This window comes from Varanus komodoensis, unplaced genomic scaffold, assembly GCF_004798865.1.
Source record: "Varanus komodoensis strain SLA01 unplaced genomic scaffold, ASM479886v1 scaffold38, whole genome shotgun sequence".
NCBI lineage: Eukaryota > Metazoa > Chordata > Lepidosauria > Squamata > Varanidae > Varanus > Varanus komodoensis.
In genome coordinates this window covers 4681863-4708037 of record NW_025335909.1, presented here as the reverse complement: position 1 = coordinate 4708037, position 26175 = coordinate 4681863, and the positions used below count along the sequence as shown (strand labels likewise).

The 26175-nt window shown below is 48.6% G+C and overlaps 1 protein-coding gene across 1 annotated transcript in view; it reads right to left on the bottom strand.

The window, feature by feature from the left end:
• RIMBP2 (RIMS binding protein 2) overlaps window positions 1-15010 on the bottom strand; it is a 50221-nt gene extending 35211 nt beyond the window's left edge. Inside the window, exons 1-5 of the mRNA XM_044440707.1 lie at window positions 14907-15010; window positions 12601-12705; window positions 10129-10179; window positions 6129-6149; window positions 2711-2915 (exon numbers count right to left, since the gene is read on the bottom strand). Of these exons, the coding sequence (XP_044296642.1) occupies window positions 2711-2915; window positions 6129-6149; window positions 10129-10179; window positions 12601-12702 (379 nt within the window). The 5' untranslated portion in view covers window positions 12703-12705; window positions 14907-15010. The remainder of the gene's footprint in view (window positions 1-2710; window positions 2916-6128; window positions 6150-10128; window positions 10180-12600; window positions 12706-14906) is intronic.
• Between the last annotated feature and the right edge of the window lie 11165 nt (window positions 15011-26175).

Genomic DNA, 26175 nt, shown 5'->3' with positions numbered 1-26175 from the left:
GAAACCCACTTGGCCATGATGCTCCCTGGGTGATGTGGGCCAGATTCTCAGCCCAAACTACCTGACAGGGTGGTTGTTGTGAGGATGAAGTGGAGCCACAAGTGGTGGGATATTAATGCCACAAAAGCAGGGGGTGGAAGTGTTCTCCATTGCTTCCTTCTACCCCAAAGGCAGGGAAAGTCTTTCAGCCAGGGGTCAGCTTCGGTTCTGGAGAAGCTCTCAGGCCACATCCCAGATGGGGGATCAAAATGGAGGAAGCAGCACAGAGCAGCAGGGATGTGCAGAGCTTGAAATGGGCTTGTGAGCTGAGTATGAGCCAGATTTTATCCTGAATCACAGGCACAGATGCAGATGTTGAAAGCAGAGAACATACTACTTTAATTATAGGGAGGACGGGAGAGAGAGAAAGGCAGCGAGGCCTGGGGATCTGGGGGTGCCAGCACCGTCCCCCTCTCAGCTTTCTGCTTCACCACAGCTGCTGCTGCTGCTGCTGCTGCAGATACAATTAAGCTCCTCTTGCTGGAATTTGCTTCTGTGTTTGCAGCCCCCGGAGGCACAACAGTGCCAAGTGGGGGAACACATTACACAACACGTTCCTCTCCCCACTCGTCCAAGCAGCCATCCCTCAGAGACAGGTGGCTGCAGTGCATATTGATCGCCACTAAGCCCCGAGGGCCTCGTCCTGTATTTACTGAGTGCTGCAGGTGCAGGTTAAAGGGGCAGCTTGTCACGGAAGGATGGGGGTCCCACCCCCTGAACAGAGACAACGGCGCTTTGCCTCCTGCCTGTCTCCTCGGAAGGGGCAGGGCAGGGCTGTGCAGCACACACAGACCTGCCTTCCAAAGCGGGGGAGTGGCTGGAGGGTTCAGGAAGAGCTGGCGGGGTGGCAGCCCCCTCTCGCCTGAGGGATGGCCAGCCCTTGCCCTGGCAAGCCTGAGCTTAGTGCCACAGAGTGTCTGGAACGGTCCACTGCATGAGCCTGGCTCTGCCTCCGCTCTGGGCCTGGACGCTCCTCATCCTGATTGGCAAAAGCCCTGTGGAGGATGAAAATGCTCCCCAGGAGAAACCAGCCCAGTGTGACAGTCCGCTTGATCTAAAGGTCTCAGAGCAGAAATAAACGGCCAGCACATGAAGACCCTTTGCACCGGATGACTCACACAGCGACTGCTTCATCGGGATGACTCCAAATGCCCGGCAGAGCACGTTATAGCTGTCTTCTTCTGGGGACGAGCAGCAAATCTTACTGATTGGCTTCCCTGGGAAGTTAGTTATCTCTTTGCCAGAAGAGACTTCAGTGAGCTACAGTTTGACATCATTTTGTTTTTCCAAGTGGGTTTGAGTTGTACAATCTAATCCAATCTGAATAGCCTTTTTAAGTCTCTGTGTGTTTGTTTCTACATCCTCGGGATGTATGCAAATGCTGAAACATTCCTCACGTGTGTACGACACCAAATCACACCCGAAGTCTGAAAGTGGCGACATTACAAAACTCATCCGCTCATTCACTTAGAACTAAGGGCCCCTGGAACTGTTTAGAATAGCAGCCACTTAAATGTTGCTGCTTCCCTGCTATCCCTAAATTAATAGTGCTAAGTGGCTGCTTCCCTTCCCTTCCCTTCCCTTCCCTTCCCTTCCCTTCCCTTCCCTTCCCATTGTTTTTAATCCCAGTCTCTCTAACTGAGCACTGAAATGCTTTCCCCTGGGGACAACTGTGCTCCCCCCACGCATGTGGAGTTCTCTCTCATTCTCCAATATATTGTTTAGTCATGGACATGCAGTTGAACAGCTGTGAAAACATTACTTTTCAGAGGAGCATTACTTCTATTTTTTGTTTTGCTTTGTTTTGCAAATCAAAGGGCTGGAGACTTTGGGAATGCATGTAAAAGATCATATTAAGGTTTCTTATTTAGGTGGGGATTGCAAAGGGCTGATTTATGGACCAATTCACAAAGAAATAATCTATTCTAAGTTCACTGGTTAAAGTAAATCGCATGTTAATATCATCATCTGAGAACCAACCTGCACTTTCAGACTAATTAAGTTGTGTTTCCTGTCGAAAGTGCACCTCTTCAGCTTGCTGGGGACAGAAAAGTTAACCTGCCCCAAACTGCATGGTCTACAACTCCCATCAGCCCCAGCCAGCATAGGCAATGGTCTGAGATTACGAGAGCTGCAGGGGCTAGATTGGGGAAGGACCTAGGTTAGGAGAGGATGGCCTGAACCCTCCCTTGTATAAACATATTTCCTGGAAACTCGGGAGAGAAATTTTAATCTAGTTCTTTTCTGATGTACTCACTTCCTAATTCCCCTTCCCATCCATCTCCCTGCCTCTGGAGTGTGCAGGCCGCATACAGATTATTGTTATGACACTGTGCTTATATGCCACCTCTTCTTCTCTCATGAGGAACCCAGGGGGACATCTTAGCTCTGTTTTATCCACACAGCAAGAGCCCTGCGAAGTCATTGAGGCTGGGAGTACGTGAGTAGACCAAAGTCGCCCCGTGCATCCATGGCTGAATGGGAACTAGATCTCCAGGTCCCCAGTCCATCACCTTCTCCAACTACACCACACGGCGTGTCCTCTACCCACATCCCAAGCAGAACCGTAACTCATGGATGCTTTAATCATAATAATAGTGAATGAAACCTCAGACCTTCTAGCGGTTTCTCAAAATTCTGTAAAAGTTCTGACGCTAAGCAGCCTTCTTACCTTTGCCTAAAGATGTAGCAATTCCATTCATTAACTGCGACAGAGATTTGCTAGGGGAGACAGGGATATCTGAGGAAGCCAATGAGTTGCTGCTTAGGAGATCAATCTTCCCCGCTTGCTGCCGAAACCGTTCCAGTTCCTTGGAGAGGAGGTTGAACTGCTCACTCTGTGTACGACATTTCTCCTCTAGCTCGCGAACCTTGGCCTGGGCAAACGGAGAACAGAAGGAAGATGCAGCGGAGGGAAGACTAAGGAGGCACGCCCGTGTGCAGCATATTCCAAAGGGCTGGTGCATGCCACCCCTCCGCCCCGCCCCGTCCCATCCAGGTACTCATTCCAAGGTTAATGAGATCAAATGGATGATGCAAATTTGGTGGTCTCTGCCTACTGGTCTAGCAGAAATGTTCCTAGCTCCCAAGCAGTCCCCCTGGGAGCCAGCCAGAATTCAGCGAAGGCTCTGGGGGTTGCATCCCAGCATATCTGGTGGGAGCCTGGTGGGCAAATTTGCTGTGACTCTTTGACCTACTGTGATGCAACTTTTTGACTGGAAAGGGGCTGTGGCTATCATGAAAATCACACTGCTGGTGTACATAAGCTCCACATGGAAGCTGCCGTTCCTCTCAGCTGCACCCCTCTGGTTTCGGTTGGGCCAGAAGCACATCTGCATGGCGCAGCACCGCGAATCTAACTTGGGAAAGTCCACCGCAGCTCACACAGCAATGTCTGGGCCGGACAGACCCCAGCTTATTACCTGGTTTGCGTATGACATGTGTCTACAGGAACCCATCCCCAAGAACATAAAGGGTGCCAAGACCACACCGCAAGGAGCAAACTGGAAGTATCCATCCTCATGTGATTGTGTGGTCCTGCCACATGAAGGAATGTATGCAGAGTTGAGGGCATGATGTGATTCAGCAGGGGCACAGAGAAGCTGAAGGGTGTGTTGCTCGGTAAAAAAAGTAATCTTCCTCAAACACTCAGCCCTATCCCTCTTTTTTTTAAAGGTTCTAGTCCCCATGATTGTGAAGATGGTGCAGTGGGACCCTGCATGATACAGATTACTGGACTTCTCCTGGAAAACCCGAATCCCCAAAATACAAGGCTGAGTGTATAAGCGGCAAACAGAGGAGCAGTTAAGCAACTGTGCAGCTATTTCCATAGTAGAATTTGCATCATGTCTTTATAGAGATGAAGACTGTTGGAGTTTATTGGCCATGCTAGTTAAAAATGGATGCTCCGTGCCCAGGAAGAACGGAGATCTCTGATTTCTGGCTGCTGGGCCGCCATGCCTCGCTATCTGTTGCTTGCAGACGCTTTCTGGGGGACTGGTTGGCTGGATGAAACTCTGGCCTGCTATTTTGCTCGGTGGCCTGTGCACTCGCCCCTTGTCCAGCCATCCTCCTTGCCATGGCACAGCAGTGCTGTGGATCAGCCCTAGCATATATTCTGAGCCTGCATTCCTGAAACTGTTCAACAGCTCATTTACAAAGCAAACGCACACGCACCATGGATAACTTCCAGACAGTGTCAAATTAGCTTGTTCAATACTTCCAACTGGAATGGAAAGCAGCATGAAGTTCAAGCAGGGCAGCTTTTAATCATGCCAAGACTTCTAGTCCTGCTTTTTGTTCCCAGATTCAAAATGGCAAGACAAGCTTTTGGGTGGCTCTCTGTGCAGAGGAAATCAGTCTTCAGGAATGCTTTTCCATCATGGCTGGGAGAATGTGAACCTCGATAATGCAGAGTGAGAATGGAAGAGGAATAGGGCTGGAATTGTTTGCCGGAGGATCCAGAGGGTCACCATGGTAGTTATCACCCCATTTAATATCCTTTGCACATGCAAAGACATTCGTAGGGAAAAAGAAAAAAAATGCTTTGCATTGTAAGAGAGATACTTCTTCAGATCTTCAAGCATGCTTTGCAGACTAGCCGAGCTAGTAGCATCTTCTTCCAGTTATCTTTGGCCTTTGGAGAAACTGCCAAGTGGGTTCCAGAATATTCCATAAATTGCCCCTCAACCTATTCTATGGGCAATGTCGTTTGAGGACATAGGGATGAGACGGGCTTAAATGGCTTGGATATTTAACTTCCTTCTTCTAGAATACTCTAATTTTGGAGCAATAGGGTTTCCCCATTTATTTATTTGTGAATTTTTACTTTCATGAATATTTACACTTACACATTTAAAATATATGCTTTTAAACAATGTATGATAAAAATAAGCTCATTTATATGGGGTAATTTGTAAAGGGAAATTTTCAGCTCGCATCAGAAAATGTTCTGAGGGGACAGAGAATGATCTAATTTGGCTTGTAACCAAGTTAGTAAACAAAACTAAAAAGGGGGAACAGGGTTAATCTTCTGCCTCAATACCCCACAAATACTTGCAGAGGAAATGAAAGCATTTAATAGGTGCGATGCTATGCAAGTTCAAACAGAAAAACGGTCTACAGCTCTCGGTGCTAGAAAAAATCTTCATGTTGAGGCCTGTCAAATCCCGCACGAAGAAAATGGAAGCAGCAGCCTTGGGAAAACACGGGGTTGTAAGTGTCAGGTAGGGAAGACCCTTGTTTTCCTGTTCATAATCCAGCCAGGTAGTCTGAATTAAGATGAAATCCACTTGCAACCTGGTTGTGCACATGCCGGGAATGAATCTATCTCTCCTATAAAGGAGTCTTTGGGGTCTGCCTATGCAGGCAGTTGCTGAGAATCGATCAGCTGCAAATTCGGTGGGGAAAGTTCAGTGAACTAAGTGCTGGAGCCATGGAATTAATTACATCGTCAATTCCAGGATGGTGCCCCGCTCAGTGGGTGGACCAGTTGAGAAGCTCCAAGTGACTGACCCTAAGCAGAAGGACCCACCCTTACAGTATAGTTTGTCCTTTCCAGTTGGGAAGAAAGGGGGGGAAATTCCATTTGGAATCAGCTTCACGTTAAGCAGTACACTTTAAACTTCTTTCCCTAATGCCTTGGCTTGTTTCTTTCTTGACTGGCTTCTGCAAAACTCTTCTTCTGTACTACAAAGCCAGCCTAGCTGGTTGGCTTGAATATGATGAAGTTTACTTAGAAAGCCTTGTCCTGGTCCGCTTGGACGGAGGGAGAGAAGAACAGCCAGGGCCGCAAGGAAGTCTGAGCAACCTCTATGGGGCATGCTGGGGAGTTTGGTCCCTGCCTCAGAGTGTGTGCCTTGAGAGATTGCTGAGCACAGAACACACTTTCTGCCAATGTCCACATCCCGAAGGATGAGCCACTGGCTTCCATTTCCCATCCCTTCCCAGTGGCATTTGTATCGGTCCCTAAGCATGCGTTTATCGTCATGATTCACCATGCAAAGGTAGGACACATTCATTGAGCAGTAGCAACTGGTGTGGGTTGGGGCGAAGGATAGGGAAGTATCCCCCACCCCCGTCTGAAATACCTGCATGCTGTCCAAAGTGGTCTGGATGAAGAGCAAAGCAATACACAAACACGAAGACACAGCGGGGGGAAAGATATGGAATAAAACAAAGATTTGTAAAAAAACAAAACCAAAAAAGCACCAAACAACAACAGATTAGAAAACACTTTTCTCTTTTGCACATTTCAAACAGGTACATATGATGAGCATATCTAAGATACATGCATAAAGCTATTTTGGATCCAGTTTGAGTATCGTGGCCCGCTGCAAAGGATCCCAGGAACTGAAGTTTAGTACAAGTGCTGCGGAGCCTTCTTTGGATGACCCCAGAACCTCTGCAGAAGTGGCGTTGATCTCAGGGATGCCCTTAGGAGCTTTCCAAGCAAAACTGAGGCATCTCAAGGGATGGAGATGAGAAGGACAGGAGAATATGGCCGTGTTTGGGGGATGGGATGGTAAACATGGCAGGAGCAGCAGTATTTCCCCTGCTTCCTTTGGCCCAATTCGTGCTTGAAATAGTTTCTCCAACCCTTCAAGGGGCACAGAGCTGCTGAAATGGGTGATCAGCTGGGCCACTAAGTCTCCCCAGGAGGCCACTGATGGAACAGCACTCTGCCGTGACACCGTGTCATCCTTACTGAGGCACTGTTGGGGGGGAGGTGGCTGCCTCCCTCCTCCATACATTTTGGAGGAACTTGGTGGTCTCCATGGCCTACTGTCAAAGCAGCTTCATGATGCTTGGTGCCATGGGAAAAGCTTGTTTTAATGCCGGAGCTGGGGAAGCGGATGGACTTCTGCTGCGTTTATCACAAAACCTTCTGCGCTGCAACACTGAATTGCCACAAAAAGTCCTTCCACTTTCACAGCCAACCGCTTGTATGGTGGCCACTGAGGGACAAGAAGAAAAGAGGAGACCATTTGCATTAAGTGGCCTGTGCTGATCTCTCCGCATAGCTGCAAATTTAGAAACAAATATTGCTATTTCAATAAAAAGGTGGTGCATCTATTAGAGGCATGGGTAATGTGTGCCGTTTCAGTTGAACTGGTCTACAACTCCCATCAGTCTGAGACAGCATAAGCAAAGTTGAGGGGCAATGGGATTTATAGACCAAAACAACAGGAGGGCACAATCCCTCCCCACCCCATGCACTACACTGTAGAAAGCTAGGCTCAGGGGGTGCCCACTCAGCCTGCTTTACATATGCTAATGAGCAATGGAGCCCAGCTCTTGTAGACCATTATCTTTCAACCAGAACTGTCAGGACAGCCCTTCAAACAGAGGAGCATCCTCTGTAAAAGAGGACACATAGCCACCCTTGCTACACAGAATAGCAATGACCCAAATTCCTTGATTAGAAGGAATAAGGCCTGAACGCAAGTTTGAAACTGGTTTTACGGGAGTACCGTAGATATGCCTACAGATACGCTTAACACACTCTAAAAAGAAAAAGGAGAAAAAAATCCATGCATTACTAGCAACCACATTGGCAGACATTAAAAAAAATCAATAGTGCAACTGCTTTGTGATCTCAACAGGCCAATTAAGCAAACACATACAGCGGAAAAATTAATAGGCTCAAAGGCAATGCAAGAGCAATAAGCGAATCACGAAGGTGAGGACAGCAGAACATTCGAGCTAAATGCGAATTTCAGGAAGCTGACTCGTCTCCTCTCCTGCTTCTAGCCCCTTCCACATTGGCCAGACTAATTTCCTCCAGCCTGTGCTAGGAGGTTGTTATCTCATGAGAGGTGATTTTTTATTATTTTTAAGCAATTTTAATATATTTGGTGGCACAAATGAAATTGTACAGATAAGGCTTTCCCGCGAAGGCGTAAACACTTTTAAAGGTAGGAGGAGAAACTGGAATCCCTGGGCCAGCGAGCAGGGTCAGCAAGGTTTGCTCTTCCCATGTGGGGCAAAGCGCCAGCAAGGCGGGCGCTCGACGTCCCTTTCCTCCCCCAGTCTGAAGTGCAGCATGTGCACCTCGGCAGGGTTCTCTTTGTGTACCTGAATTTCGGATTTCCATTCCTCCGATCTCCACCTTGCCACCCACCCCATCACTCCTCTGTTCCTTGTGGTATTCGCTTTGCAGCCTGTCCTGCGGTGTGCAAAGCATCTTGGGTGGGTTTATGCTTGTGGCGCAAGGTGCAGGAGGAAACAAAAGGTATCTCTCCGCCTGCATTTATTGCTAGGCATGCTTGTTAAGGCCAAGGTCTGTTGATCTCCAGGCTCCCAGATTTAATGTGCGTGGACATGGGGGGACGGGCAGATCCCACAGAATGTCAAACTTACTCCCTCACAGCCCCACAGAGGCCAGTGCTAGGGCACTGGCAAACCAGGAGCGACCCTCATTTCTGTCTCCTATTCACACGCATCGCTATCCCTGGATCTGTCTCGGTGACTTGCTAGAATGTGAGCGGCTAGCTTGGAAGGGTCCAGGGTCCAGGGGTTAGGCCCACTTCAGGGACAAGATGCAGCAGTGCACACCGCCATGGTTACTCATGGGCCACCTGAGTGGCTCAAAGGCCCTCCAGGGGATGCGCAACCGTTTAAAAGCAAGGAAACCGCAACAATAAACTCAATTCCATAGCGTTTAATATTGTGATGCCTTTGCATGTCTCTCCCACCTTTTTCCCTTCTTGCAAGGAGCCTTAATATTAAAAATAATAACTGTAAAACATCAACATATTAAAGCACAAGCATGATTTAGGAGGGTGTGTTAACGCATAGGTCCCTTTCTTAATGCCAAGAGAGCAACTGTTGTTCTCGAGGCAACATTTCTGATTAAAAAAAAGTTGGAGGGCTGTGTTGGTGTCTTCAAGCTGAGCAAGGGCATGATAAGCATACTGCATAGGCCAGAACTGAAAGAGATTTATTTTTTGTTTAAGCAGGAGGAATGCCTCTCCCCACTGCTCTGGACAGACCGAACAGGCCTTTCTTGTGCATTGATGACCGGTTCAGCTAACCACCAGCAAGGAGGAGCAATTCCAGAGTTGATAAAATGCACCCAGCCATTAATTCCCCAAAAATGTTCAGTAACAAAGATCATAAATGCCAAGAGAAGCTGTTAATGAAGCCAGGGGAGACATATAGATTGCAATGGCTTGCGTCAGTGGCTGTACATCCAGGGCAGCTGATGGGTTTTGACTGAGTCAGAAGGATTATTGGATTTGGCCCTCAATATTCTGTTTGATGCAATGACCTCCTTTATGAAGCTCCCAATAACGCATTTTTTCAAAGGCAGGGACCCTTTCTTCTTCCCTCCCCTCAGAAGGGCCGTTTCTGAGCTGTTCTGACATCCTTTGGCAGAAATCATTATAAGTTTCTAGGCTGCTGTTCTCTCTCCCGCTGTTGCACACCGCGGTTACGGACATGCATGCTAATGTGGATGCTTTCGCATCCCTCTGCCTTTTTGCATCTGAGAAACAGGGAAACCTGCATCAGTGAAATCCCGGTGTCTCCCTGATTTGTCAGCAGGAACCCAGGATGCCTGACAGATGGCCTTTCCCTGCCTCTGCTACCCCTGAGCTTCTTTTAGCTGAAGATTCCAACAGCCGAAACCTAAATTTTGGTGTGCAAAGCATGAGCTCTCTCACTAAGCGGTGGGTCATTTCATTTCTCTCTTGAGCTCCCCTCTTTTCAAGCTCATTCCATCCGTGCCCTTCACCTCTTTCCCCCATGCCAGTCCCATGTTCTGGGCTATGATGAAAAGAGGAAAGCGAGAGTTCTAATTTGCAAAAGGGAACCTACCGCTAATTATTGGAAGGAACAGCTAATTATTTTAAGATAAATTCCTTGCTGAAGTAACGCACCAGCACGATCTGAAGAGACAAACCCAGCATGCTCTGAACTCTTATCCTGATCAGTTAAAAGAAAAAGAAGACAGAGCGAGGGAGAGAGAACAAACAAACTGCGCTCACTCATTACGTGGCCAGCTGCTTCGTCTACCAGTTCAGGGGCCTACAGCTCGCAGCAGCCCTGCTTACACGATCGCCAAATGCTGAGAAAGACCTTGCTTACCTCTAGCAGCTGGACGGCACCTTCATGTTCTTTCTTAGCTTCAACCTGAGCCTGAAAAGAGATGGAAAAGCAGAGGAAGAAAATCCTACCACATTCCTATGACTTTTAAACACATCCAGTCCGATAGATCTTTTCAAGCAGCGCGGTTGGTTGCGTGGCTCTGAACACATTCTGGTTCTTTGTCATACTTTCCCATGATAAGAGGTTCTGCCCCCCAGATCTGAGGGGCATAATCCAGAATGCCTTGTAATGGAGGGAGGGGCTAGAGCTGCTGTGGGGCAGCTGAGATCAACCCACTTCTATGTTGCTCATCAAAGTTCGTTTCATGCTTGTTCTTTTCAGCTCTGGGTCAGCTGGAGAGCAGAACATCCGTCTCTCAGCAGGACTGAGGTCGCAGTTGAGATCAAAATCTGGGACAGCTTTCACAGGAGGTGCAATGGGGGTGGGGGGGGGAGGTAGGCAAGCAGGTGGACAAAGAAGTGGAAGACCCAGAAGAGGGTGGGCAAAGAGGAGCAAGTGGAGGACAGGTGGCTTTGGGAGAGCCCCTGGGGGACTCGGAAGATCATATTTGGTCTGTTACCCAAATAGCACTGGGATTTGCTGCTTCCCCAGGCGATGCACCTGGGGACAGGGGAGTATGGTTGCCCAGTTGCCCAGAAAGGGGCAAATAGGCCAGATGTTTGCACCTGGTTGAAGCTCATCAACATCTGACCACCTTTACACACCTCCAGAACAATTCCTTAACTTTCTAAAGTAACTGGTCCTTCTTTGTGAACCTCTGAAATGGGGGTTGTGAAAAGCATTCTTTTGTGCAGCCAAGTGTGTGTATGTGTGTGTGAAATGTTTGCAGGGGTGGGTTGTATTAGACTACTAAGTCTTTTCTGCTAGCATCTGATAATAATAATAAAACATACAACAAATGAAATCAGTCTCCGGAGTGCAAACAATACTTTGACAGGTAATAAGAAACCTTTGTCTTATCTATATTGAAAGCTTAATAATAGATATCTTTCCAGAATGCAAGCCCATGACAAAGACACAGAAAGCTACACACTGTATACCTAGGCACACTGCAAACTTTGTAATCTTATTGGATCTTCTTATCAGCACAGAGCCTCGAAAGACAATATTATATTCCTCTCCCAAAGACTGGGAGGCTGTGTAGGACAAGCCTGAATGAGGAGCTATTTTCCTAGATTGTGAGATCCATTAGCTCTTGATTATGTGATCAGAAGGTTAAGGTGAAACCACTGGTTATTAGTTTTGTTTGTGGGGAAAAGGCTTTGGAAACTCATAAAACGGTGGTGGCCATAGCCGGGAATTCTACACGTGCTTTCTGTGGGGTTCCTTTTATTTGGACTTGGGCCTACAAGCAAAAGAGTGGCGTATGTGGGGCTCAGGATGAGATGGTTGGATTATAAACTGGACCACCTTGCGAGAGGCTGGGGCATTACTATGTTTGGCTGCACAGCCAGAGGAAAAAAAATCTTTCCCATGGATCTGTGTCCACTTTCGTTGATGGTGTGGACATGTAATACAGAGCTATGCATCGCCAGTATGCTTGCAGGCACAGTTTTTTGAAAAGCTCTGCTTTCAGAAATGGAACACCATTTAGCAGGATGCTAGAGCTCATGGACAAGATCCCATGATGGTAGCAATAACTGGTAAGGACCGTGGTTCTCATAACACTGCGGAAACTGCCTGCCATCATGTCAGGAACTGAGTCTAGTGATAAGCATGCTGTTGAGTCTGTAATTCTCTGCTTCCTTCCAGGCAGGCCAAGATAACATTCTCCTGCCTAGAGGCGTTATTCAATTAATGCAAACATTTGCCTTTAAAGTTCGAGTATTTTGCAGAAGTCAGTAACAAAAGAAACTTGTATAGGCACGGCAGTAGCTGTCAGCTCTAGCCCTTTTTCTTACCAAAAGTCTTTTACTGGTAAGAAGTCAGTTCTGGACTGAATACCCTTCTCCCTGCCAAGCTCAATCACCCACACGAGCCATTAGGGCTGGTCTGGCAGCCTTGGGGCGGTCACTTGGTGTGCCTGGCATGACTCGGCTGGTCCGCCATCACCAGCTGATGCTGGACCTGGAGATGGCTGAGCCACCCTCCTCCTCCTCAGCGGGTTTGCCTTGCCTCCTTCCTGCGTCTGAACCTGAGTGACTCCTGCCTACTGCTGGGCTTCTCTCCAGTTCCCCGATCTTGGCATCCCAGCTGCAGGTTCTGACGCCTCAGCTGAGTCAGAATTTATTTTCTCAACCTTAGAAGGCAGTTTTGCAGGGGGGATGGACCCATTCTCTAGACCCAGCACATCTTCATTGCGTTTGAACTGGCTTCTGTCCAAATTAAGGAAGAGACTATGAACCAGTGTTGCTACATCTGAAGCACCTGATCTGGTCTTTGCTCTCTGCTCTGTTCCATCGGGCTTGGCATCACCACTTACTCTCCTCCTGCCCGTTCCCCTCCACTCACCTTCTGCAGGAGTTCAATTTCCTTCTGCTTTGCATTGAGGACAGCCAAGGCTTGCTCATGCTCCAGTTCCAGCTGTTGCCGCCGTTCAGCAGCCTCTCGCATATGCTGTTGGGTGGGGAAGAAAAGCATCCCATGAGGCTCCTCTGCAACATTCAGTGGGGGGGACTCTTGGAGGGGTGCCAAGTGCATGTCACAGGCATCTGAGGAGTTTAGGGAATTTAACTGTCCAACAACTCCTTCGCACAGATCTGCTATTTCTGATCATAGTTTTCCAGAAGCAAATCATACAAATGCAGGCATTCCATAGCAGAATTTTGTGATCCTGCTCGAAGCTTTCTCTAAAGGCTGGGCGTCATTTATCGGATTTGCACCCCAGTTCCTGGTCTATCCTGTCCTGTAGCTTTTCTGTAACTACAATCTTCAGATTTTGAAGAGGGTGTATGAGATTTTGGTTTGTATTTCAAGACAGCCGTGCCTGCCCCATTCTCAGCCTCAGATACAAGCAGAAGAAGATGTTCTCTGAGCATGTTCACACATTCTCAAGCTTACCATTGAAAATGGTGCAAATTTATGAGGAAAGCTGTCCAAAATTACACCATTTTCAAAAAGGTGCAATTCCACGCTTTGGAGGAGGAGGGAGTTGCACATGTTTGAAAAATACTCAGTTTGCAGCCCAGTTCCACTGTTTTTGATGCACTCCATTTCCCCAATCACACCAAGCAAATAGCAACTGTAAGCACTCCTGGGAATCAAAGGGCAAACGGGTCTCAAGAGGATGCCTGGAGACTCTGGATCAAAGTGAGCACCGCTTCTTGCCTGTCCCCAGTCTTGAACTGGGGAGACTTGGGCCTTGGGGTCTGCCCAGCCCCTTTCAAGACAGGTCTAGTTCCAGCTCAAAAGACATTTCCCTCCAGTCGTGGATGCAGGAGGCTGGTTGGGAACAGGAGCGGGAATGTGCACTGCTCTCTGGCCATGCTGTTGGCCTTCCCACTGGCCCTTGGCTGGCCATCCTGCAAGCAGAATGCTGGAAGAGGTCCACCTCTGCTCGAGCCAGGTGGCTCTGCTTCAAGCTTTTGAAGCATTCGACAGGGATGCTCACGCCACCCAGGGAGCTGGTGACGGGCCGTGTGGAGAGAGACCGCACGTCCCTTGGGAGGCTGTCCACACGACTCTGCCTCCAATCACACCACAGGATGTGCATGCCCCAGGAGCAATGTTCGGGGGGCGCTCCCCGAGGCTCATTTTATTTTGCATCCTTACTCAGGAACAGACATCCTTTTAGAAGTTTCTATATTCATATATTTCTCTTTAAAAATCTTACTGTCAACACGAGCTACCATTCCAGTGGCTTCTTTAATGTCATTGCCTTTCTTCCCCCAGGAAGAGAACTGGGACAAGGCATGGAAAGCAACTCAAATTTAATTCCACGCTAGAATGCGGCGATCAAAGGGGACCATCGCCTGCTCAGCAGCCGTACGCCCAGTGCCGCAACTCCGACGGGGGGAGCAGAGACAGGCTGCTGGCACACATCGGGCCGAAAGGAACGGGAAGAGAGAGAAAGTGGCTTCCTTTGAAATGTTGTATTAACTTTTCTGGGTGGTAAGCTCTTCTGCTGAGTGAACCGGGCCCTTTGCGAGGAAAGGCTGCATGAAACCATTTCTCCTCACTGCAGCAGCTGGCTGTTTCCTTCTTTGAAAACGTCTTGAAGATGGAGGGCCAGCAGGACAAAGCAGGCAGCACTCTGTGGGTCGAGTTTTTGGAATATGGGGGGAGGGGCTAGCCCAGGGGGGAGTCCGCAGAGAGCTGGCCTGGAACCAGAGGGCTTGCAGTTCCCAGGACTTGAGCCAACAGAAGAGTCTGAGTGTGAGATTTGGGGCGTACCTTGCAGGGATTCCGCCTCTGTGGCACTGCCACACTTGGGCCAAAGGGGGGCCATACGGAGAAACCCGCCATATCGAGGCACACTGTTATACTCTCATGCTTTCTTGAGTGCTGAGCAGTTCCGGGGCAATGCTAGCAGCGTCCTTTGAGGCACAAGAGGCTCAGGGCATCTTTGGATCCTTCCTCGTGGTCTATAGAAGTGCTCAAAAGCAACGGCCTCCACCAGTCCCTGCTGGCTGGGGATGATGGGGGTTGCAGTCCAACACATCTGGAGGGCACCCTAATGGAGCATGGCCTTCAGTGTGTGTCAAAACCTCCTGCTCTTCATTTCCTGAGCATTTTGCTAACAGCAACAAGCATTTCTACAGCCTCTTGCAGGGTCCAAACTTCTCTGCCCGCACTTTTGCCCTGCCCTGATCACGTACCTTTAGGACTTGCTCTAAGTTCTCCAGCTTGGCTCGGAGCTGGTGTTTCTCCTTCACAGCCAAATCCCGCTCTTTGGTCACTGCGGCGACGGTTTTTCTAAGCTGATCATAGTCTGTTTTCACCTAGAGAGCAACGAGGGAAAAGCCGGGAGAGCACTAAATCAGCCCCAGATCACAGCAGAGGAGAAAAAGCCCCGAGAAGACAACGCACCCTTTCACCAGACCACCAAAGATCCATGCAATTAATGATCATTATGAAAGTGTGGAAAGAGTGTTACGGGGGGCATCCAGCTTGGAATAATTTCTGATTGTTAACCTGCCTTTCCCAGTATTCCAACCTCACTTGTTTCCTTCCTGACCGACTGGTACAGACTCTTCTTTTGCACTGCAAGGCCAGCCCAACTGGTTGACTTTAACACAATAAAGCCTTTTAGCTAGAAGGCCTTTGTCCAGGTCCACTTGGACGGAGGGGGGAAAAACAGCCATCCCGTGCTGCTGCAGTGACGGAGCTCTGGATTTGGTTTCCTTTCATACTGAATCTGGATTCTTTAAATTAATTTGGCACCTTGGGATGCGGCACACGCCTTCACTTGCTGGCACTTCCACGGATAAGAGCCTTATTATTTCCCCTTTCCTTTGAATTTGCTCTCGAACTGGGAGCGCATCTGCAACTTATTTTCTTCGTCCCGCAGCCAACATGTTTCTGGAGCTTGTCAATCCCATTTATTTGTGCTTACACAAGTGGATCTAATGATCGCTTCGGCAAGCTGCTGTCTCAGGAGCATATGGGCCATACATGAACGGAAAATTGCATCAGAACACCGAAGGCCCCCCAGGGGCAGAAAGGGACGGCTGACCTAGTTTGAGGGACTGGGAGAGAGAGTCCTGCCTCTTTTTTAATGCTTTGCTCTGAGATGAACCACACAACAGGAGGCAGACCAGCCTGTTACACCCAAGGTATGTGCACACGCCCTCTCCTTTGCAAAAGAGGGAACAACAGATGTATTGTGGGGTGAACCCAGAAGGGACCCTGGGATCCCTTTTGCCCCTGCTCCACGATGATGCTTCCGTGACTCTGCTCGGAAGCACAGCTGCAGTTCCAGGGCCTTGCTGGTGGCACATGCCCCCTAGAGCAGGGGAGTTGCCCCCAGTTCAGTGTGAGGGCCAAACAACAGTTTGGAGAAAATCTTGAGGCCACAATCTATGTGTGGGTGAGAAAGGCAAAGGCAGCAGGGCTGGAACCCTGACAAGTGGCTGCTGAAAGCTTCTCCTGCAAGGAACTGCGTTCTACAGGAGACGCTTCAACCTTTTGGAGAGGGAGGGCATTGCACTGAATCCAGGAAAACACCGAACGGCTGGCGATTTGGGAAAGGGGCCTCTCCCACCCTGAAGCATGCGTGGAAAGAGCTGCTTCTCTGGGGGCTTCAGCACAAGGGTCTGGGGGGCCTTTGGGGAAGCAGGGATGGGGGAGACAGGGCCACCAAGCTGTTTGCTGTGCCATTTGGCCCCTTCCTTCGAAAGCTGCCCTGGAAATATTAATGCCAGAAGCCAGCCTGTGGATTTGATGCACCCTTGGACACAGGCCAAGTAGCCAGGACCCTCTGGCCCATCCTTCTCAGAAGGACCCTTGGTGCCTTCCGGGTATTACCTGGTCATACTGCAGTGCCTTGTGGGATGTGCTGGCATATTGGAGGCTCAGACGATTCTTTTCACGCACAACATCCTTCAGTTCATTCTCCTAAAGGAAAAAGAAAACATGACACCACACGGTATTACATTCCCCCAGTTGATCCGAGGGGTGTGCCTTGGATGTACGCACTGTATTGTGGGAAGTGTAGTTCGGTGAGCGTTTGTTGGTTTGCCTTCTAGAAAACTTCCATATCATCTTTTCATCCAGAAAGTTGGACTGCAGTGTGGCGCCCATAACATTTCACCCATTGATACAATACCAAAACCACAACATACATTAAAGATCATAAGCAGCGAGAGCAAGAGATGGTGATAAAGAAAATCATCCAGCTAAAACCATGCAATCAAGGCTTGGCCACATAAAAGTATCTAGTCCAGGAACCAATTGGATACCAGTTGTATGTCCCTTTGTTGGGAAATCATTCCAAAGTCAGGACACCACCCTAGAAATGTTTGTCTATTCTGGATGCTCAATGCCCCGTGCCTGCACTTGGAATGTGGTGTAGGGCCATACTGGATCGTCACAGGGCACAATTCCTTGCATGTTTAGACAGAAAAATGTCCTACGAGTCCCGGTATTTTCCAGGTAGCCATACTAGCTGGGGAATGCTGAGCTCTGAAGACCGTGTGTCCACGTGTGTCTTGTTTAAACACACTCAGGGTAGTGCCCTTAGTGCATAAGCAGGTTGAAAGGAAGCAGGAAGGATAGGGGAAGGTCCTTGGCTTCCAAGCCATGCAGGGCTTCAGAGGGGGCAACTGTGTGTTCTGTTTGGCTGGAGCACCAATAGGCAACCCATGCTGTTCCTATGACACTGATATAATATGAGCTCCCCTAGGCAGCCCTGCCAACCTTCCAGCAGCTGCACCCTGCATTTCTGAAGCTTCCACGTGGAGCTTCCCACAAGGGCAGTCCCAGAGATAACCCCTTGCAGAAGTCCAACCTCGTGGAGCCAAGGAACCAGAGTGAGGCCATCTGTCTCCTGAAAAGGCATTTCCAGCAGAATGAACCAGAGGAGCTTCGTATGCCTGTTGTCAGGAGAGGCTTTCCTCCAACACCTTGGATACCTGATGTGACAACTGCAGGGGGAGACGTCTTGGTCTTGTCACCCACCTGCACAATCCCATGGAGGTGAAGTGGAGGCCGCACTGCAAGTGCTTCAGTTTCAGCTCACATTTCTCTGGTATTACCCCAGACACTTTACATGGAACGATTCTGCCCATTTTACTGCACATGTTTGCCTCTGGCATTCAATTATGTTGATGGATTTCTATTTTAATTACATTTGTACACCATGCTGGTATTCCCAGTCAAGAGGGGCAAGATTTGATGGATTTTTATTTTAATTATATTTCCACAACATTCTGGGATCTTTAATGAAGGGCAATTTTAAAATGTTGAAGGAAGGAGGGAAGGAGAGAAGGAAGGAGGGAAGGAAGGAAGATTGTGGCAGCTCTTTGTCATCCACTACTGCCTCCAAGTTACATCTGGAGTCCTGCTAGAGGGCCAAGTGCCCCCCTCCCAAAACAGTCTTGAGGGGCTCCTCACCCCCCAGGTCCAGGCACTGAGACTACCAGGGACAATGCGGGTGGAGCTGTTTGAAAAAAGCCCGCCTGCGATTGACACGGGGCTCAGAAGAAACGGGATGTGGGCCATTCGGACCACACACAGATTTGGTACAAGCTGCTCTGTGTGCTGCTGGCTGTGGAAATCACATCCGAACAGCTTTTTATTTCGCTAGAAGGTGATCTTGGGCCCACCTGTCCCAGAATGACACATAAGTGACGGTGGCCCATTGTATTTCTGAGCCGTGAATGATCCCGCCATGCATTCACACACTGTCATTGAGTCAGACAAGGCTTGCCTTGTTTCATCCTGCCTTACCCAACCTTGTGCCCTCCAGAGGTTTCAGACTAAAATTCCAGCATCCCCAACCAAGTCAGCTGGGGCTGATAAGAGTTGGAGTCCAATACATTTGAGAAGCACTGCACTGGGGATGGTTTATTCAACCTACCCAAAATCGATCTTTTTCCTTCTCTAGCTGAGGTTGACCAAGACAAAGCCCATTTAAGAATCAGCCTCTACAAGCCATATACAAGACAAACCCCTTTAGGTTACTGCTTAAACCTTCCCAGGCTGGCATGCATAGAAATAAACAGATGAGCACACATATAGTCTTCAAGCCTGCAAGACTACCAGCTAATGCAACTTTGCCTGCAAACACACACTAGAAGCACAAGCTTGAAGCCTGCTTCCCAAACTCTATTTTTATAAACAGAGATGAATGCATGAAAATAAGAAGGTTTACTTTAAAAATAAAATTCTGCACCCAAAATGAAAGTAGGTGTCACAACACCAGTAAGTTTATTAAGCATCGACAAGATTAAAAGATGCAAGGGCACCCAAAATTCAGAGCTGTCGTTTCTTCTTCCTTTTCTTTCTTTGCCACTTTAGAGTGTAGATTCTATCAGGACTGGGATGAAGCACAAAATCTACAGGCATCTAACATGATACAGAAATACTTGCTGCTCCATATTGAGAATATTTTTGAACACAGCCCAAAGCTAACTTCCAAATCATGATCGCAAAAGCAAAATCCTTAAAAACAAATGTACCTATTTCCCAAAATGAGTGCAAGTGTAGGTGGACGTGCATAAGGGATGAAATCCAGGTCTCCCCCCTCCCCCTGCCCCACACACACACCAAGTTGTGCATTTTAAATAACCGTTTGGCACCTATGAAATACTGCAATTCATCAGAAGAGTGACCACCTCCCTCTTTCAGCGTGTGGTGCTCCAATTTAATAGGAAGACAAGTGACCAAATGGCTTTAACTGGCTTGCACTCAGAAATACACTGCAGGGGAGGAAAGCAATGCAAGCAAAAGAAATGCAAAAATAGCACGAACAATTACTTTTAGAAAGATTACCTGATAGATCAGTTGCATCTTTGCAGAAAGGAAGCCAGGCTAATCCCCAAGGTTTGAAATAAATACAACAGCAATAAAATAAAATAAAATACTCTTTCAGTGGGCACAAGCCTGATGGTCTCCCAAAAACTCACAGTGGGGTGATGGCTTCGGCAGATTTAATGCAATCCGACACCACTCTCTGTGCAGCAAGGTTCAACATTGCCTAGAGTTAAGCATCTGTTGTCCTGTGTTCCAGTTAACTCCTGCACCATTTTGCTTTTGTACTTGCAGACAAAATCTGGGCACTGCTGGAATGTGGAAGGATTCAGTGTGCTTTGCTTTCGACAGGGAGGTGTGGGGACAGCGGCGAGGAAGTGGCCTTTTGGGGAGCAGCGCTCTCTTTCCAGCCGTGCTGCACCCCCCGCTCCAGACACTCTCCCGCTGGTGTGTGTCCCTCCTCGCCACTGAGGCTGAGTGGTGCCCCCAGTCCCCCGGGGAGGGAAGGGAGGCTGTCCCCGAGGTGCCTCAAGCTTCCTACTCAGTGGGATGCCTGACAACCACCCTCCCCACTGCTCTTTGTGCCTGTGGTTTTATTTCTGCTCTGCGGAGCCATGCGGGCAGCAGCTGACTGAGCCGGCGCCCGACGAGCTTGGAGAAGCCGAGGGAGCGGCAGCCTGGGTGGGTTTGTCGATAGCCACTCATGGCACCGGGCAGCCTGCACCCTGGGCACACTGCCAGCACGCCCGCACTTTTGCTGCACCCGAACCAGGTTCCTGGAGCAGCTTGCAAAGATTACTAAGCTCGGGCTTGGAAGGCACATCATGGCAGAGTTGTGCGGGAAAGGGCCGAGAAGGCCATCAGGGCCATCGCCCTGCTCAGCAGGACTCCCAGTCAGACCGTCCCTCTCAGATGGCCGTCCGCTGCGTCTTGAATGCCTCCGGGGTGGGAGAGCCCACCGCCTCCCCAGGTCATGGCTCCACTGCCATACCGCTCTTCTTCCCACTGTCCAGCTGGAATCTGGCTTCCTGGAACCTGAGCCCATTAGTCCGTGTCCTGCACCCTGGGATGATCAAGAAGAGATCCCGCCCTTCCTCTCTGTGACAACCTTTCCAGTACTTGGAGAGGGCTATCTTCTCTCCTCCCTCAGCCTTCTTGAGGCTAGACATGCCCAGCTCTTTCAATTTCCCATCACAGGGCTTTGTTTCCCGTCCCCCAGCTGTTCTTGTTCCCCTCCTCTGAACCCTTTCCAACTGGCCCGCATCCGGTTGAGGGGGAAGAGGTGGGGAAACCCTTCAGTGCTAGTTCTTAGTTCCTAAATGGAAAGGACAAGACAAGCTCCCTGCAGCTGCCTCCTTCCCTGGCTGCCCCCTTCTCTGGTTGTATAAATTGCTCTCCCCCTTGCTGTGATGTTTGCCCTGGGAGACAGGGGTGCAGCCCCCACAGTGGCCTGGGACTCTCTGGATGATGGATGCGTCCAGAGTCTGCGATTCCAGAGCAGACATTTGCAGAAGACAAGCCCTGGTTTAATAATACTGAACTGAGCTCCAGAAGGATTGCTGACTGAATGTGTGGGAAGAACTTTGCCCCTTCCAAAGTACTGCATGCACAACAGGTGTGATTAGGAATTGGACCCCTTAGCGGAATGGTCCAGGAAGGCATGCCAATGGTATCAAGCGTGGGGCCTGCGGAGAGCTTCAACATTTGTCTGGAAATGTTCTTGTCTTCTTTCAGGAGCAGGACAAAACCCGATTCTCTTCCCCTAGGCCATTTTGGTGTATGCATGTTAAGAATTTGACAAAGCAGTCCCATATTTACTCAAAATTAAGTCAAATTGAGTTCAATGGCACTTACTCTCAAAACAGTGGTTATGAGATTACTGCGTTAAACATTTCCTTTGTTTTTCCCATCCCTTTTAAGTCCTCTTTAAAATGTATTTAGATTAAGTAATCTACTTTCTTCTACATTGCCCTGAGAAGGATCGTACTGGAAAAACCAAACCTTCCAAATATAAATCTGCAATACATTTAGCATAAATGTATCACTGTTTTGGTGAATTATACTGAGGTTAACAGGTTTCCTTGTGGGTTCTATCAATGACCTGAGATGTGAACCAGGACATTTCTACCGCATAACAGTTGAAGCTTTCTGGGCAGTTCATTACAATTCATAAAACCATGGGCTAAAAGAAAAGCATAAAATGTTTTCCATATGCAAAATGTGAAAATAATTTAAGAGCTAAATCGCCTTATAGATGAAAGAGGAAATGTTTCAAAATAACAAACATCCTTCCAGCCAAGAGACTTCTCACATTTAGTGGAATCTCAATGCAGGCAGGCAGAAGTGTGGCAATAAAACTTAGCATATTATACCTTTGCAAAAGGAAAGGAACTGCAAGCAGCAGAGCCAGGGGAATTCACTTTCAGGTAATTAACGTACAGTAGCAGAAGATTAACTTTGTGCAGGCTATTAAAAAATACAGCTCAAAAGCTCTTAAGCTTTTATATTTAAATTGGTAAACACCATATGCTCTTTGGTACCTTGGGAGTTTCTTCATCTCTCATGCCTTCTTTTCCTCCCCTGTTCTTTTCCTTTTCCCATTAAATCAGAGATCGGCAACAGAAAGTCCAGGATCTTTAGCAGCGGTATTTCTTCAAAAAGGCACATCTCAGGAGGGGGGCTCGCAGGCTTGCCACCAAAGTCTCACGAACTAAAATAGATCTGAGAACAATCCCATGACCTCCCAGGCAGTGGTGGTGATGTTATCACGATCACTGCTTCTTCGACCTGATGCACGATCAAGTTGTTCCTACTTTATCACGGTTTCTTCCCTTCCCACACAGTCCTCCCACTGCTGGCATGTATCCCATCAGCCACTGTGCCTGAAATTCAGTCCCCAGGTGCATGGCTCCCTGCTGAGGTTGCTTGCCTCCTTCTTCATGGGTGCACACAAAGAGGCTGGATGGCTAGAGCAGTGCCTGCAGTCACTTTTTCCAGGGACTCTGCTGGAGTCACGTGCCAGGAAATCATGCAATATCAGTGGGATTTACAGCTGAATCTGCATTGCTGGGTTCCCACACTGGTACTTACCATTTATTTGGATAGCAGTTTCCAGGATTCCTAACCATCATCTTTGTGGGCTGGGGCTGCTGGAAGTTTTGACCCAGAATATCTGGGGTGGGCATGCTGAGAGAGGCTGATGTACAAGACTCCAGACTTGCATTCACTGTAATCCTATTCATGTAGGTTCGGAAGTACACTCTACTGAATCCAACTGGACATTCTCTCCACCCCACCACCCCCAAGGCTGCAGAAGGCTGGCTTGGCAATGGAGAGAAGCATTTGGAGACTGAAGGAACTTGGGATGGGGAAGGGATGAAATGATGGGGTGCATGCCCCCTGCAAGATCCTAAAGCCATTTCTTTGCTTCCTAGTCCAAAATAAGATAATCGATTGAGCTGATTGTGGGGTTTACATTTAAAGGGAGGAAAAAGGATAAGCGAGAAATTCTTCCTGGAGGTGTTTTCCACCCACAGGAGGTCCGTAAGTGATGCACCCATGGAACAGCTCCAGCCAGAACAGCCACACGACAGCTTGCTCCAGCAGGGACCACGGAGGCACGATGAGGCACGAACCTAATTGGGCAACTGTTCTTTCGAGAGGAGTAACAGCAGTGATGAGGAAAGGCAGGCAAGTGAAAGAGTGGGACAGGCAAAGGCTTGCCCACCACCCATCTGCTCTCTTTGCAATGCTCAAAGCCCAAGCATCCTAGAGAAGCAGGACCGGGGCTGCTGTGAGCTTCCTACCTGGAGTCTATCTGGTTGGTCTGAAATGCAAATAGAGATGCCCTGTGTGTGTGTGTGTGAGGGAAATCAATATTACCACCACCCCATGTCAAGAAAGATGCAGAAAGATGCTTGCAGAAGAGAAGACGGAAGGGAGACATGATAGCACTTTTCAAAGGCTTGAAAGGCTGGTCATCCAGAGGAGGCCCAAGATCTCTTCTCAGTTGTCCCTGAGTGTAGGACATGGAATAATGGGATCAAGTTACAGGAAGCCAGGTTCTGGCTGAACATCAGGAAGAACTTCATAACCATTAGAGCAGCATGGCAATGGAACCCAGGACCTAGGGAGGTGGTGGGCTCTCCCACCCTGGAGGCTTCAAGAGGCCGCTGGATAGTCATCTGCTGGGAGTGCTTGAACTTGGAGTCCCACATGAGCATGGGGTTGGACTCGATGTCCACTCAGTAATATAAACAGTCAATAAGTGAGCAAACGGGGCATGATGCAATCAAAGCGAAGCATGTGTTAGCTCGCTGCCTTGCATCTCCATGCAATCCAGCAGGGGCCCCTTCCAGCTCTACTGCCCTCTGATTAGGATTCTTATTGAGGACAAGAGGATGCCACATAGCTAAACCTAAAGAGAGAACAGAGTCAGCTTCCATTGCCCTGCCTGACAGAACCCCATACTATTTATTTAATCACCGGAAAAAGAGAAGCTCAGCAGCACCTTAGTCATGGCCAGAGGGTGGCACTGCAACCACCTGCTGAGCGGATTGTCTGCTGGCAGAGGGGACCCATAAAGTGGCACCTGCTACAAGACCTTCCCAGCTCCTCAGTCCAAGCGTCTCAAAGTTCAGATGGAGACTGAGCCATGGGTAGATCGTCCATCCTTGCTTGCCTCCAATGAGCTTCCCGGGCAAAGAAACCACATGTGGTTGGCACAACTTGGCTCATGAGGCTTTCGAATTCCAGCTCTGCAAAGTTCCTTCCAAAGGGGAACCAGCTGGTTCAATTAAAAGGAAAGCACTTGATGATGGAGGCACATTAAATGCAATCTTGTAATAGCTTGAAGATTGGAAGGAGGATGGTGAGGTGGGGTGGGGTGGAAGATCATTTACTTTTAAAGACAAGAAAGGCACTCACTTGTCTTGCTGTTAAAGATACCTTCTCAGGGGCTCCCTCAGCTCCTAATCCAATTGACAATGCACTTAATGGAACTGTTACATTTTAAAGTAACTCCAACCATGACGTCTCCCCAGTGGCTGCGTACTGGGAAGCCAAGAGAAATCAAGAAACGGAATCCTGTTCCTTTCTATTTTATAAATGAAATGGGGGTGTCTGCTTAACAGAAAACTTGCATGTTAGAAAACATGCCCCTAGGGAGAGTTTCCCTGGAAAAAAATCTAAAATAAGGCAAGCTAGGCATGCAAAACAGAAGCAAACATGTTACATTTTGGGATGCTAGAGAAATCTGACCTTTGTGGATTTCTGAACAGAACAGACTGATCTGCAACACATCTATGAATGATGTGACACAGTTCTCAGCAGGTGAAATGTTAAAAATACCCAAATGCATATTGAAATAGGCATCTTAAGACTTTTTCAAGGCTGTAGTGTAATGCCAAAAAGGAGACCAAAACAGAATGATAGGATAAAGAGGAAAGTGCAGAAGAGACCTACAGAATTATCCACCCCTACTAGCACTGTTGCTGTTTTTCCTCCTGAGAAAACAACTTTCATACTGCCCACCTCTCTGCAAAGAGGCAATCATGCATGGCTAAATAAGAATTATAACTGCCACTTTATAAAGGAGCGGAACCATGGAAGGAGAGCTCAGCTAGGTCAGACCAGTGGTTCAACTGCTCACCCAGAGGTTCGCCAGCTGCCCGTAAGCTCCCACACGCAGAACGTGAGTGCAACAGCAGCACCCTCCCACCCATGCTCCCCAGCAACTGATGCACACAGGCAGACGGCCTCTGATCTTGACAGCACACAGCTATCAGGACTATTAGTCATCCATAGCCTTCCCCTCGAGTTTCGTGCCTGAGATTCTTCAAAGCGCGTCACACAGCTGCTTCTCTACAAAAGCACTTGCAAAGGAGCTGATGGTGCCAGCTCCCTGCTGTGGTTGAAGACTGTGGCCAAAAGGCCTGTCACACAGAAGGCCTTCTCCGATTCCCACCCACCCACCCAAGTGGGCCTTTTCAGCTCCTGTCATAAGATTGCTTTTGATGCTCTCTCTCTCTCTCTCTCTCTCTCTCTCTCTCTCTCTCTCTCTCTCTCTCTCTTTCTCTCTTTCTCTCTTTCTCTCTCACACATACACACGGCCACAGATTCTTGCAGCTGCCTTGGTCGGCCTCAGAAAGGCAGTTCTACGAGCTCTCCACCCCATAGACTTCACTTCTGCACCACCTCTGGCTCCCAAGTAAAGCACGTTGGCCACCCACAATGCAGTGTTCCACCCCCTTCACCTCTCCGGCTGAAAGAGAGCCTCCTGCTCACTGAGTGTTGGATCTAGCCATTGTATTGTAACTCTGCATTTAACAGCTTGCAAGGATCTGATACAGGAGGATAAATTGGGCTGTTGCAGATTTAAGCCTCCCAGACTTGCTCAAATGTGTGAATGGAGAAATTGTACATTTGGATGGACATTCAGGTACCCAAGCATCTTCCGTGCCAATCCGCAGCCATCCAAGTCCAAGTTTTGTTCTTGCTGTTTGCCTTCTACCCCACTATGAGGAGCTGTTCCCTCACAGCACTGGGAATGGGTGGAGAGAAATGCTCGTCTTAATTTTCAGGTCATAAACGTTGGCCGTGGGAGCTCCGAGGAGCCCCTGTTCTGACAAAGAAGCCACCCAACGAAGGGGAACATGTTGAGAGTCTTCCTTCACT